Source organism: Protobothrops mucrosquamatus, unplaced genomic scaffold (assembly GCF_001527695.2).
Source record: "Protobothrops mucrosquamatus isolate PMUCROS unplaced genomic scaffold, P.Mucros_1.0 scaffold94, whole genome shotgun sequence".
Taxonomy (NCBI): domain Eukaryota; kingdom Metazoa; phylum Chordata; class Lepidosauria; order Squamata; family Viperidae; genus Protobothrops; species Protobothrops mucrosquamatus.
The window spans coordinates 806,595-819,925 of NW_015386469.1; the positions used below are offsets into that span (position 1 = coordinate 806,595).

Consider the following 13,331-nt stretch of genomic DNA (forward strand, 5'->3'; position numbering starts at 1 on the left):
CTCTAAAATGTGGTGAATGTTACTTTTCATTAAAGACAAAATAATCACCATGTCCGAATATCATTTTATTCATACCGGCTTAATCTCTATGCTTACCTTTCTTTTCTGACCTCTTTTTTTTTTTACAGCTGCACTTTGTTTTTTTGTTCTTCGAGGAGTTTGGATTGCCATTTTTAGTTTGCCTGAATTCTGTAAAAGATATTGTATTTGTTTAATTTTTATTTCTTTCTAAAGTGGCATCAGACTCACTTTTGATCGTCTTGCTTACAAAAGTTATTAATGGATCTAAATATTCCTGAAGTGTTTGCTAAATTTTATTGTGCTTTTTTGAGAATTCATAGAAATGATACTAGCAATATGTGAACTATGTTTGCAAGCTATAAGAAAATGTTCAATCTGGAAATGTAAGGGCAGTTTGGCCTGGTGGTTAAGGCTGTAGGTTAGAAACCGGGAGCCTGTGGGTTCTAGTCCTACCTTAGACGTGAAAGCCAGCTGGGTAACTTTGGACCAGTCACTCTTTCTCTCTCTCAGTCCCCCCCCCTCATAAGGTCATTGTGGGAAAAATAGAAGGAGGAAGGAGTATTAGGCATGCTTATTGACTTTATTTATTTATAAAAAAAATTAATAAAATTTTATAAAATTATTATAAAAATAATAAAGGCCAGATATAAATTTAAAAAGTTATAAGAAAATTTTTATCCTATTTCCTTCAAACTCCTGGCTGCCATCTCACATAGTGTCATCTCTTGGCCAGGCCACTTCTGATACTTTTTGCCCTATTTTGCTTCCTCTTAAATGCTATTTTTTTAAATTCCAAAATTTAATTTCTAAAATATGATTTTACATTTTGCTCTGAAATACACACTCTATATGCATACTACTAGAATTTGCCTTTTTGTACAATAATGGGTGAAATGTTTTCTTGAAAGCAGGTTGAGACATTGTACTTTTTAATTAACTAGAGAATGGCAGGCTACTGAAATTGTCTTAGATTTTTAGGCTGTGTGGCGATCCAAAAGCAGTTAGAAATTCTAAATAGGAATGCTGAACAATAAGTGGGCCTGCAATTTTCTACAAACTGCGCTAATAATCTACCTTAAGAAATATTTGCCAGAAGCCTGTTTTAAACATTCATGTAACATGTTTATCAGATTTGTGTGAAACGCCTGGAAGAATGCATCAACTGCTTCCTCACATCTTCTGGACATGCTTACATAGTATTAAGGAATAAAGAAAACTGTTGCCTCTCCCAGTCCAGCGTAAATATAAAAAGCCATTAGATCCCCTATGTCTGTCTGTCTGTCTGTCCGTCCGTCCGTCTGTCTATCTGATTCATCAACCTCCTGAATTGTTCAAGCAACTCCGAGTATTGTTTTAATATGTAGAAATATTAAAACAATAAAACAGTAAAAAAAACATCAACCTAAATATATTACTAAAAACCAAGGAATAAAGTCCCAATATCAGTGAGAATTCCCAACAATCCTACCCCAAGGCATGATGGAAAACTATGTTTTATAGTCTTTCCTTAATGACAGGGTCAGGCCTGGGCGGATTTGGGTAAAAGATACTACTCCACAGGGCAGGGGTGGGCATAAAAAAGAACTTCCAAGGTCCTACAAAATGATATAATGTTAACAATGGGATCTTGAATATGCCCACTCTACAAGAATACGTAACTGGAGAAAGGAAGTCACACAGGCCCTGAATCATGAAGGGATATATAGATGATGATCACTATTATGGATTCTACCCAGAAGCCTAATGGCAACCAATGCAATTCATGGAGCAGAGGTGTTTTTGAGTGAACCAATATGTCCACATTACCACTAATGCCCTTACACTCTTGATCAGCTATAACTTCAAAGTGATCTTCAAGTGCAATCCCAGGTAGTGTGTACTGCAATAATTCAACCATAAAATGACTAAGGCATGAGTAACCATGAGTAAGGCCTCCTGATCCAGGAAAGGATATAGTTGCCACATACTGTAAGATAGTTCCATACAAAGAGACTCATGGCCACAGCTATCACCAACTGCATGTCAACTTTAATAAATCAGGACATACACTGATCTAGTAAATAAGTAGATAACCTTACTAAAAACCCAAGAATTCCATTTAATTTATTGAGATTCACAGGCTCAAATTCTCTTAAATTGCAATGTAAGACCCTGCCCAATTCAATTTCAAACTATTTGAGATGGACCCTGACTAGTCAGATGCCTAGAATGTGTCGGATGCCTAGAATACCATCAAGTGGTTCTTAAAATATTCTTTGTGCCTCCTTTTCCCTAAAAAGGTCCAAGTAAGTCTAAAAGGACCAGCAATCAATATTGCTTTCATCCAGCAATATTTGGATGAAAGAGGAATAAAAAAAATACGTTTTGCTACTTTTATCATACATTGTTGGACTTAGCATAGGCTTGAACATGTATTTTATCAGACTCACACTTTATCTTCCTCCAAAGCACTGAAATGTTTATTCTGCCACCATCTTCTATTGCTCCTCAGAGAACCAGAGAACCTCCAGGATTGGCAAACAGAGGAAGATGCTCAGATGCAATTTTACCAAGGCTATTGTCATTTCAGAATCTTAGGAAACTCCCCAAACACTATCTGAAACCCAACTTGGTCCATCAAGCTTCAAAACCAATTGATAAAGCGATTCTCCTTATGGTGCATATGGTGTGTGTGTGTGTGTGTGTGTGTGTAAGCAGTATTAAACAACTCCAAGGAAATCAGAAAGTGATCTGACTATAAGATACGATAGATGCCCCACCCTCACCAGATCACACTGAAGCTGCCCTGAGACAACATGTGACCAGTGACAAGTGTTTGGCCCACAATAATCTGGGTCAGGTCCATGTTTGCCTGATGATCATGAGCATTAGATTCTGCACTGAACTGAGGCAAAATTAACTCTCCCAGAACCAATATCATAGTAAAGTTCACAGCAATAGCAAGCAGCTTTGTACGGTGGTTGATGTGTAGCAGGGAGGTTGGTAAAACAAATGCTCCCAAATGAACCCTAGAACCCAACTGAACATGATCTCTCCTTCCTTTATTATGGGACCATGCCTCTGAAAGCTAGTAGAGCCCCTCAGATAAGAGTAGCCACTCCATCCTCCCTGTTTTCGGGTCGCGGCATCATTACCTACACATTTAATCCACAACTTTCATTTTGGAACCAACTTGAACTACAGAGCTCATGCTAATACCCATTTTTCTGTCAGCTTTTTCCCCCCCATCTTGCGTGTTGAAGAGTTCAGGAGAATTCCAAAACTTTATTCTTTAGGAACCTTTGGCTGGCTGTACTAAAGGGGTTACCCAAAAATAGAAATGGATGTGACAGTAACAATAGGTTTCAACTGTTCAATTTTCCCTCTGAATCTATCTTTCAATTAATTTATTAGTTTCCTAGCAACCCATCTCAATTTTCTATTCTTACAAGTAATGCTTCTTTCATTTCCTGCCGAGAAGCATCCCTTTTTCAAAGCAGTCGAGATTTAATTTCTTCCTGTGGCGTTTGAATCACATTATGCTTTTCTCTTTTGCTCCTCTTGTGCAGCTCTGTGTTTTATTTTTGAATACAGAAAATAACAAAAGCACTTGAAACTCCCAACTGGAAAATAGGATGTGTGGGATGGTGAGGCATACATAGCTAACAAAGCACTGTTACTGCAACACATCTGAAACCACTAGCATATACAGTGAAATCTGAAACAACCCCAGCTGTACTTCATGAATTAGTTTCCATTTTCAGCTTACTACATAAACTACACAAGATTCTCTTCAAACAATTTTAAAACATACATTAAAACATATATTAAAATAATAACTAGGGTTGAACAAATAAAGCCAACTAAACAAGATCTTCAGTAATGAATTACCTAAAATATCATGTCTAGAAATATATAGCAGACCTCTAACACATTAATAGGAGTTTTCTCAAAATATCTTGAAAAAGGTTGTTCTATATGAAGGGCAACAGAAAAAAAGAATCTGGCCCAACTAACTTCGATTTTGGAGATCAAAACCAAAACCTGTTCCTGATACAGTAGACCACTGCAAGGGGACACACTTTCAAAATGTGTTACATGTTTTCTGAGATCAGTTTCAAATTAACAATTGCCAAATTTTGTCTGTGTTCACATAACATACTAAGCCATATTTTGTGTAATAATGGTTTCTTGAATAAAAACTTGACCAGGTAAAAATGATACAGTAAAGTACAAATAGTGATTTACAAATCACACTAGCTGAGTTCACACAATACATTACAGGCCGTCCTCGGTTAACAATCATTTGTTAAGTGACTGCTCAAAATTACCACAGTGCTGAACAAAGGGTCTTACAACCCATGGCCAAAGTTACAGCCATTGTAGCCTCACAGGATTGAGATCTGGGTGCTCACAATCATCTAATTGTCATTTGTAATCTTCCTGGCCAGCTTCCCTAGAAAGTCAATAGGGAAACCGGTAAGGAAGGTCACAAGCCATTACTGCTTGCTGAAAGACTCCTGGTTTCTGGGGACTGGCTAAAAATGGTCTGTCCTGAAATCCAAATAGGATTTTGGCACAGAATGTTTGCAACACGATGCATTAACAGTCAGCCCCAAAAGACAGAGGGACTCCTCTTGTCTTTGGGAACTGGGTGCAAACCTCCGTGCTGCAAACACTCCATGCCAAAATCCTGTTTGGATTTCCGGACAGATGCAGCAGCAAAGGGAACAGAGCAAAAGGGCTGCCTGTCAGAGGAATTCAGCCCCACATAGGACCAAGTCTCTCTGGCAGGCAGCTCTTTCACTCTGTCTGCTTAATGACCCAGGAGATCATTTAATGACCTCAACTGGGAGCGCCAGGATTGCAGTCATTGAGTGAAGCAGACACGTGACATCTCATTGAACGACTGCTTCGTTCAACAAAGATTGCAGTTTCAATTGTTGCTGTAAGTTGAGGATAACTCATTAAAAAGTGATTGACATTTTATCTTTTGTACTGAGAATCTATATTTTGTCATAGAATGTTATGTGAATCTAGCCTTCTGAATTTACTGTGATATTAGAAGACTCTTCAGAGACAGCATCAGTATTCCACAGGACTAGATTTTTCTTTGAGAAAGAGAACAATGTTAAATACAAAACAATGTAGCATATTATATATCCATTAAAAAAGTAACAAATCAACAAAACAGGAAAAATGCAAATACTAATTCAAGTAGTTTTATTTTCATGTTTCATTTATTTTAATATCTCTACGATTGGTAGAAACTTTCAAAAAGTTAAGATAATGGAACTGGAACTTCAATAGCATATGGACAGATTCATCATTCAACCTTACCAAAAAGAGAATCAACTGGATATCAGGACAAGATTCAGCAGTCCATCTGCATTTAAAAGACAAAGGCCACTCTTTCGAAGACAGCAAACTCCACATTTTGGACAGAGAGGACAAAGAGGGGTCAAAGAGGCCATCTATGTCAAAACTGAACAGCCCTCTCTTAACACAGGGAGAGGAATATGATATCTTCTATCTTCAGTCTACGACACAGTCCTTTCAACAGTTCCAAGAAGGCTCCACAACCATTTGCACTACTCAGGTGACCCTGACGACATATTAAACCTTCAGGTGGCATCAACGATTCTCTAAATGAATGCAAATGGCCAGCTGTCTGTAGGCAGTATAAGTCCTTCTATTCCCCACCATCCAGTCAGAGCTGGAGAAGCTTCTTGGATGAGAAGCAAAACATTGTCAAAGAAAAACAAGAAAGTCCAGTTGCCTCATGAAAAAGCATATTTGGGATAACTGGATATCAAGGTTGACAAACAAGCTACAAATATAAAGTTTTATGAAAGTTTGTAGGGTTGGATCTAGTTAGTACTTGGAGATCACCACAAAATTTCAGTGCTGTGGATTAGAATGGGAAGTCAAACAGACATTCAAGAAGAAGGCAATGGTAAAATTCTTCCAAATTCTTTGGCAAGAAAACCATATGTAAATAACTATATAATCCCCAGAAATTTTAATTAACAAAAGCATTTATTAGCCCCCCCCCCCAATTCCAATGTACTCTGGGAAGCACACAAAACTAAACAAGACATAAAAACAGCTAAAAAATATTAAATCAACAACAAGCAAATACAAACTGAATTCTAGGTGGATGATTTTACGTCATTCTTAGGATTAGCGTGGTTAAAACACCAGGCTAGATAGCCAGAGACCGTGACTTCTATTCCTGCCTTAGGCATAAAAGCCATCTGAGTGATCTTGGGTCAGTCACTCTCTCTCAGCCCAACTCACTTCACTGGGCTGCAGGAGGGAAAATAGGAGGAGGAAAGTGTGTTGGATATGTACGCCACCTTGAGTTACAGTATTTATGAAAATAATAAAGATTATATATATATATATATAATAAAGGACTTTTTTTCTCATAGAACGCCCAGAACGGAGTTCCGGCACCTTTTTTGGATGGAACCTTGTAGGGTAGGCAAGGCGGGTTGTATGACATGTGTGAGTTCCGGCACCTTTTTTTTTTTTTTTAGAAAAAAAGCACTGTGTATACACACACACACACACACACACACATGGAGGAACGTTGTCCATGGGGTCACGATGGGTCAGACACGACTTTGCAATTAACAACAACAAATAAATAAAAAATAAATAAATAAGCAGCCCAGACTAAAATGTTCTAATGACAAAATCCCCACAAAACAAAGCAGGGATCATTAAACAAATAACAAACATTAGCCCCACACCTGAGACCAAGCCAGGTTTTCAAACTTTCCAAAACCCTAGGAAAGCGTGTGGGCTTTATCTCAGGGGGGAGGGACAGGACAAATTGAGCAGGACATGAGGAAACCTCCATCTGTCTCCATCAGTGGTGTGAACTATAACTTGGTTTTCTCATAAAATTACTGTATTTGGATTGTAAAATTCAGAACTATAATTTTGCACAAAATAACAAATTACTAAGAATTCGGCTGCAATATACAACTGAACACAATATATTATTTTAGTAACTGCAGCAAAGTTGAGTTTAAAAATGGAATTTAGAACTTTCATATTTCAGTAAGTATTATGCTTGCTTTCAGCTTCAGTGTTATTTGTAATTCTGCAAAATCTGTAGATCTGTTGAATCCTCATGTACAACTAGGACAATCAGTTTCTAACTGAATGCCTACAGGAATAAATGGGCTATTACCTATTCTATTATTTTTCTAGTCTTCTGAGATCTAGTGAGGCCAACAAGAGCACAGCAATATTTATCAATATTGACAAAAGTAAACAAGAGCACCTATAAGTAAAGAATGCATTGGATCCTCCTCTTTCTCTTGTGCCAGAGAAATATGGCAAAAATTGTTTTTGTCCTCAGCTCAAATATTGTTATTAACCTTTTTATATTGCAGCTAGAAACATTCTGCCTTGTTTTTAGGAACAAAGTTTAGGTTGAATAAAGAGTTCCAATATAAGAATACCTTGTCTGAAAAATTTATTCATAATTCTAAAACAAACTAATTTAAAAATGCATAAAAAATGAAAAAATAAAACTTTTTTGTTTGATTTTTCTCAGCTCTTTGAATTTCTAGACCAAATGCTTTCAGCTATGCAGAAATTTGAGCAAATAAGATATAAAAGTAATGTGTTCCATATTTTGGATATTTATTTATTTTTGGCACTTTCAAGTTAATCTTGACTCTTGGTAACGGTTTGGATTAGTCTCTGCAGTTTTCTTGGCAATGTTTTTCAGAAGTTGTTTGCCACTACCTCCTTTCTAGAGCTGAAAGTGACTAACCCAAGGTCACCAAGCTAATTTTAGATTTTGGGCAAAACTCAGTGGTGGGATTCAAATATGTGAACAACCGGTTCTCTGTGTGGATGCCGCTTCCGGAAGTCCATTCTTGGCCTGGGCAACAAAAAATTAGCTACCAGTTCTGCCAAAGTGGTGCGAACCAGCTGAATCCCACCACTTGCAAAACTAGAACTAGATCTTGTGTTGTTATTTTAGTTACTGTCATTCTTAGCCCAAGAATGTTGTAGAATTGTCCAGTCAGAATTCAGTTTATTTGCTTACACACAATAGACAGAATCCTTACTATTCTCAGCCCAATAGACACACCCTGGGAAATTCTATGGAGTGGCTATTCTAACGCTCTTCTTCTGTCTCTTCTCCAGCTCCCAGCTGTGCTGCCTCTTGTCTCCCCCGATTCTTTCTGCATTGTGCTCCATCTTCCTGGGAAACTGCTGCTTCATTGTAGCCCATCACACTAGCTCTCCCTCCCCTCCATCTCTCACGGTTACCCATTAAAACTGATTTGCTCAATTTTTGTTTGACAGTTTTCCTTATAATATACAGTTCATTAAGAAGATATCTTATGTTGGGATTATCACAGTACTCCTTTTAATTTTATATACAACAGCACTTGCATTTAGGCTACCACCTACGCAAATGCATATGTTGCTGGAAAAAAAGAGTCTACATTACCAGTTTAACTGAATATTTACATGTAAAAGCTGTTTTCTACTCAATGAGATATATCTCATCAATTGTCTCAGCAGTTGGTCCCTGTTGGTGTTGACAGGATGGGAGAGATCAAGTTTAGAATTCTTTACTTGTGAATTAACTAAGGGATAGATTCACTCCCACACACAACTCTTGTCTAATATCTACACGAAACCTCTGGGTGAAGTCATTAGTAAGTTGAGAACCCAGTATGTGATGATACATTTCATCCCTAGGCAGTGCAGGTGAAACTCTCAATGTACTGATCTGCTATCTAACGGTGTCGGGATTTGGATGAAGAAGAAGAGATTCAGGCTCAATCCTGACAAGACTGGGGATCTTCCATCTTTGTTCATGGATAGGATTGGACTTCGATAGGATTGTACCATTCAAGATTGGTGTGCAACCTGGTGGTGATAGTGGACTCACAACTCCTATTCAAAAAGCAGGTGGCAGTTGTAGCCAAGATGGTTTTTGTGCAAGTACATCTAGTGCACCAATTGCTCCCTTTCCTGGACTAGGAGCTCATTTACAAACATGCCTTAATCACCTCACAAATGAATTACTGTAATGCACTCTATAGGAGGCTCCCTTGAAGACCACTTGGAAGCTTCTGCTGGTCAAAAATGCAGGTGCAGGACAGCACTGAGCATCCTTCAAAATCTCCCCAAAAGACCAAACTTTGCCTCCACACATTTGGGGAGCTCTTGTGGGGAATGCTGGCAAGTTGCATGTTGGACCTTGTGTTCTTTCATCCTCTTCTTCATTAGCACACAACCACATACAAGTTTAGGCATAAATGATGGTACATATGCTACAAGTACTTAGAGGTAAATAATCACAGAGTCCTTGCCAGACTCTTACTTTGCTGCGCATCTAGCTTTCCAGTCCTATTTTCCACTGATGTTAGTAACAAGGCCTCTGAGCTAAAAGATGTTATTTCTTAGTGACATCCAACTCAGTATTGTTTCTCAAGTACTGATATTGCTGACTGAGAAGCTAATTAATTATATGCAGCCTACTTTCATGCATGTTTTAATGTTGAATTTCCTGATTTAAGCAATCATCTAGTCATGGATTTCTAATTTCTATGAGGAGGTTTGCAGAGGTAGACAATTCCACCCAATGCTATTGTCCTGGGGTTAGTTTTATACCATTAACTCGGTGGAAGGATGGTAGAATGTAGTAAAAATGAAACAGATTTAACCTGCCAGTCCTACAAATAGTCATGCTCTTATTTCTTCACACCTTTCTTTCAAAAACCTAGTATCTAGCACTTATCCCTTGGTAAACATTTTTAGCACAAGGCAGCAGAAGCAAATCCTATTCTAATTCTGTACTCAATGATGTCACAATTAAAATTAGAAACTCAGCATGTGGGCAAAGCTCTTTTTATTCATTACAATACGATAACATGGGAGAACACCATCCTGACCTTGTAGGTTTGCCTCCCCCTTAATTTCTAATTTCCTGTGTATTTTCATTGTGAAAACTGGGGGATTTTTAGCTGAAATCTTTATGCTCATACTAATTTTACAGCAATCTGGATTAAGAGCAGTGGGATTTGGTGCAGAGATTGTAGATTTAGAATGTTTGTGTAATCTCTACCGTTTAACAGCATTAAAATGACTTTTCATTTTAATCATTCCCTCAATAGATATTCATTTGAACTAAAATAAATTGACACTGGAGCTAATGTGAATCAGGCTATTCATATAGTAGATTAATTGTATGACCTAGTCCGCAGGGGTAGGCAACCTCGGCTCTTTTATGACTCATGGACTTCAACTCCCAGAATTCCTGAGTCAGCATAGCTAACTCAGGAATTCTGGGAGTTGAAGTCCATGAGTCATAAAAGAGCCGAGGTTGCCTACCCCTGACTTAGTGGGAGCAATCTGCAAGTTCCAGATCCCCTTTCTTGCAGCTCCCAGAGCTTCTACTATTACACTGCTGAGGGCAGCTACTAAAAATCAATGTGGTGATTTTCCCGATATTTTCCCATAATTTTGAAGTAAACATTAAGCAACATAATTTAAAAAAACAAACCCCCCCCAAAGCCTCCAAAATAGAAGACATTAGCCATACCCACATTGTATCTTTGCCCCATTCAAGTGACAGCAATAAAAAAAAATCCAATACATTCAAGCATGAAATAGTTTCTCATTGATTTCTAGGAAAACTAAGAATATAAGCAACAAACATACCTCCACAAAGAACTCTCCAACACTTTGCCCATATCAGTGTGGTAATATTTAGTAAGGATCAGAATCACCTAAAGGAAAGCATGCAAAAAAGAAAACTAAGCTATACATATGCACACACACATATATATACATATACATAATTAAAGTATCCATATTAATATGCAATAAAATAAACAAACTGACAAGACTTGAATTCTAAGAATTATTAAATTATTCATTGTATCACTGCTTTGCTTCTTTGCCTTTTTGTGGTCAGAGAGGTATCAAAGGGGCTTACTGCCAAACAGATAAATCCAGGTTTGCCCTGTAAACCAAAAATGTCTCAGAAAATCAGCAGAACAGATTGATGTAGCTATTACTTAAAATCATGAGATTAAAAGGATTTATTCCTAGCAAAGTGTACATAGGTTTACAGTTTAAATGAACAGATACAGTACATAATTTTTTTTATAAGCTTCATAGGTAAACTATAATTAAGCTTCTAGCCTTTAGATGCATTTTCACATAATGCTAAGCCATCATGCTGTTTGTTTGTTTCATTCCATAAATAAAATTGAAGGTTTTTTTCTGGCAAAACATCCTTTGAATCCTTGGCTTAGAGATTGTGTTATGTTCAGAATGTAGTTTCTTATGATAGCTGAAACAGAACCTATAATTTATGTGGGTATATGCATAATTCTGTATTTATTTATTTTTGTCATTTTTATGTAGTGTATATTGGAGGTGGTGACCATTTGAGAGCTGTATGCAACAAAATTTCATTTTAATATATGCTGATTATTGTACATTCAAAGTGACAATAAAGTTGTTATTCTATTCTATTTATCGTTTATCTCTGAATTGTTTGTGTTCCTTATTCAAGCCACCTACCAAGGAGTAGCTCATACCGCTCATCTGCTCTCAATGTGTCAAGGTTGAATTGCTAAGATGCTTGCTAACTTCTATCACTATTCAACTTGCCACAGATATAGGGAGGAGGGAATAGAAAGCTTGGGAAAGAAACAGAATTCTAAGAAGCCAAGGTCACAAAAGCAGGTGTTGGAACGGGGAAGTGAACCATTCTCATAGGGCAACGTGAACACTTGGTGAGTGGAGGTTATGGAAAGCTATTGTTAACTAACCAGATTTTATCGCAGGAAAACTAGAGTTGGTTTTGTTTCTTCAATACCGGGATATATATTCAATAAAATTTATCTTTTCTGGCATCTCAAAGCTGTGAAGATTCCTTAATTTTGAATTCGCTAGACAGATGGTTGACACAATGAGGTTTTTCCCAAATTAGCTCTTTGGCTATGTTCCACTTGGTAAGAAATGTTGCTTAATACCCCCACCCTGTCTTTTAAGACTGGCTACCTACTCTTTCAACTCTAAATCCAGCAGAATGAAAGAAATTTCAAAATCAAAAGAAAGTAGGGATCTAGCATAATTTGAGCTTCACAATACTTGGAAAATTGGTAGAAGTTGATCTTTCAATGTACAGAGAAAACTTTTATTTTTCCACTGCTCTTTTCCTTCAAGACATTCTAGAGATCTTCTGGAAACCACATAAATATGTGCTTCCCTCCCCCCGTTTTCCCAGCGACTGCTGAAAGCCATTGACTATTACCGTTATGACTGCTGGGGGGGGGTTGGTCATCCTGTTCCTGTGGACCCCTTTGATGACAACGAGGACCTGCCACCCCTTTCCTACTCTGCGTGAGCTCCTGTCGAAAAGGGACTTTCTACCAGTGCCTTGAGGGCGCGGCTGCCGAGTGCAACAGAAAGAGGGAGGGCTAGGGGGGACCTGGACTTTGGCGGCCTTTGAGGGGGTAATGCTACATGTGGGGGCTCATCTGGGATACCCTGCCTGGCCCCTCCTCTTTTAGAAGGGGGGGTTGGTTTTACATAAAGGTATGAGTCAGGTGAACAAAATGGACTCTAACACAGTTATTAGGTGGTGCAAAGAGCAGAATAGTGAAGTGAGGACGAGCGTAGTAATTGATATCCCTGGCGATGTTTGGTCAGAAGAATGAATCTTACAGATAATGAGGGTCCTTGTCCCGGATCAGAGGGTGTATGTGATAGATACGAGGGTGGATCGAGATCTCCTCCCACTTTTATGAACTGCTGGAATGGAAAAGGAGTATTCCAGAGTGCTTTCAGGTTGAAAATTTGCAACTGACAGAAGATATTAGAGCAGGGGTGATTTTTCCTACTGTATGGGGTACACCTTCGACCAAACCATTAGGCCAAAAGAAACAGAAATGTGTTTCCTTACCCACGGGGATGACAAAAGCAGGGTTCACACAGGCAGGGGGAAGTTTGACTTCCATCCAAAACCTGATGGGGGGCTATTGCATAGGGGCTGGGTATAGGAAATTACATACTTTCTCAGGGATGCAAGCGGTGCCAGAAGGGGAAGAGGAGTATGAAGCCTGGATGGAGTAGGCAATACAAGCAGTTGAGGAATGGGATATACTGGACACCCAAAAAAGGCAACAGAGAAAGTTTAAAGGGCCCTGCTGCAGAAGCCATTAGAAGTCTAACATTGAGTCGGGAGCACTTTACTGTGCAGGATGAATTTGGGTCTGTTGAGATGGTCTCTAGCTTATTGTTTCGATTGGAACATATGTATCAGAAGAGGG

At 38.3% G+C, this 13,331-nt stretch overlaps 1 protein-coding gene across 1 annotated transcript in view; it reads right to left on the reverse strand.

Moving 5' to 3' along the window:
- SORCS2 (sortilin related VPS10 domain containing receptor 2) overlaps positions 1-13,331 on the reverse strand; it is a 104,166-nt gene that overhangs the window by 85,221 nt on the left and 5,614 nt on the right. Inside the window, exon 2 of the mRNA XM_029283447.1 lies at positions 10,708-10,775. Coding sequence (XP_029139280.1) covers positions 10,708-10,775 — 68 coding nt within the window. The remainder of the gene's footprint in view (positions 1-10,707; positions 10,776-13,331) is intronic.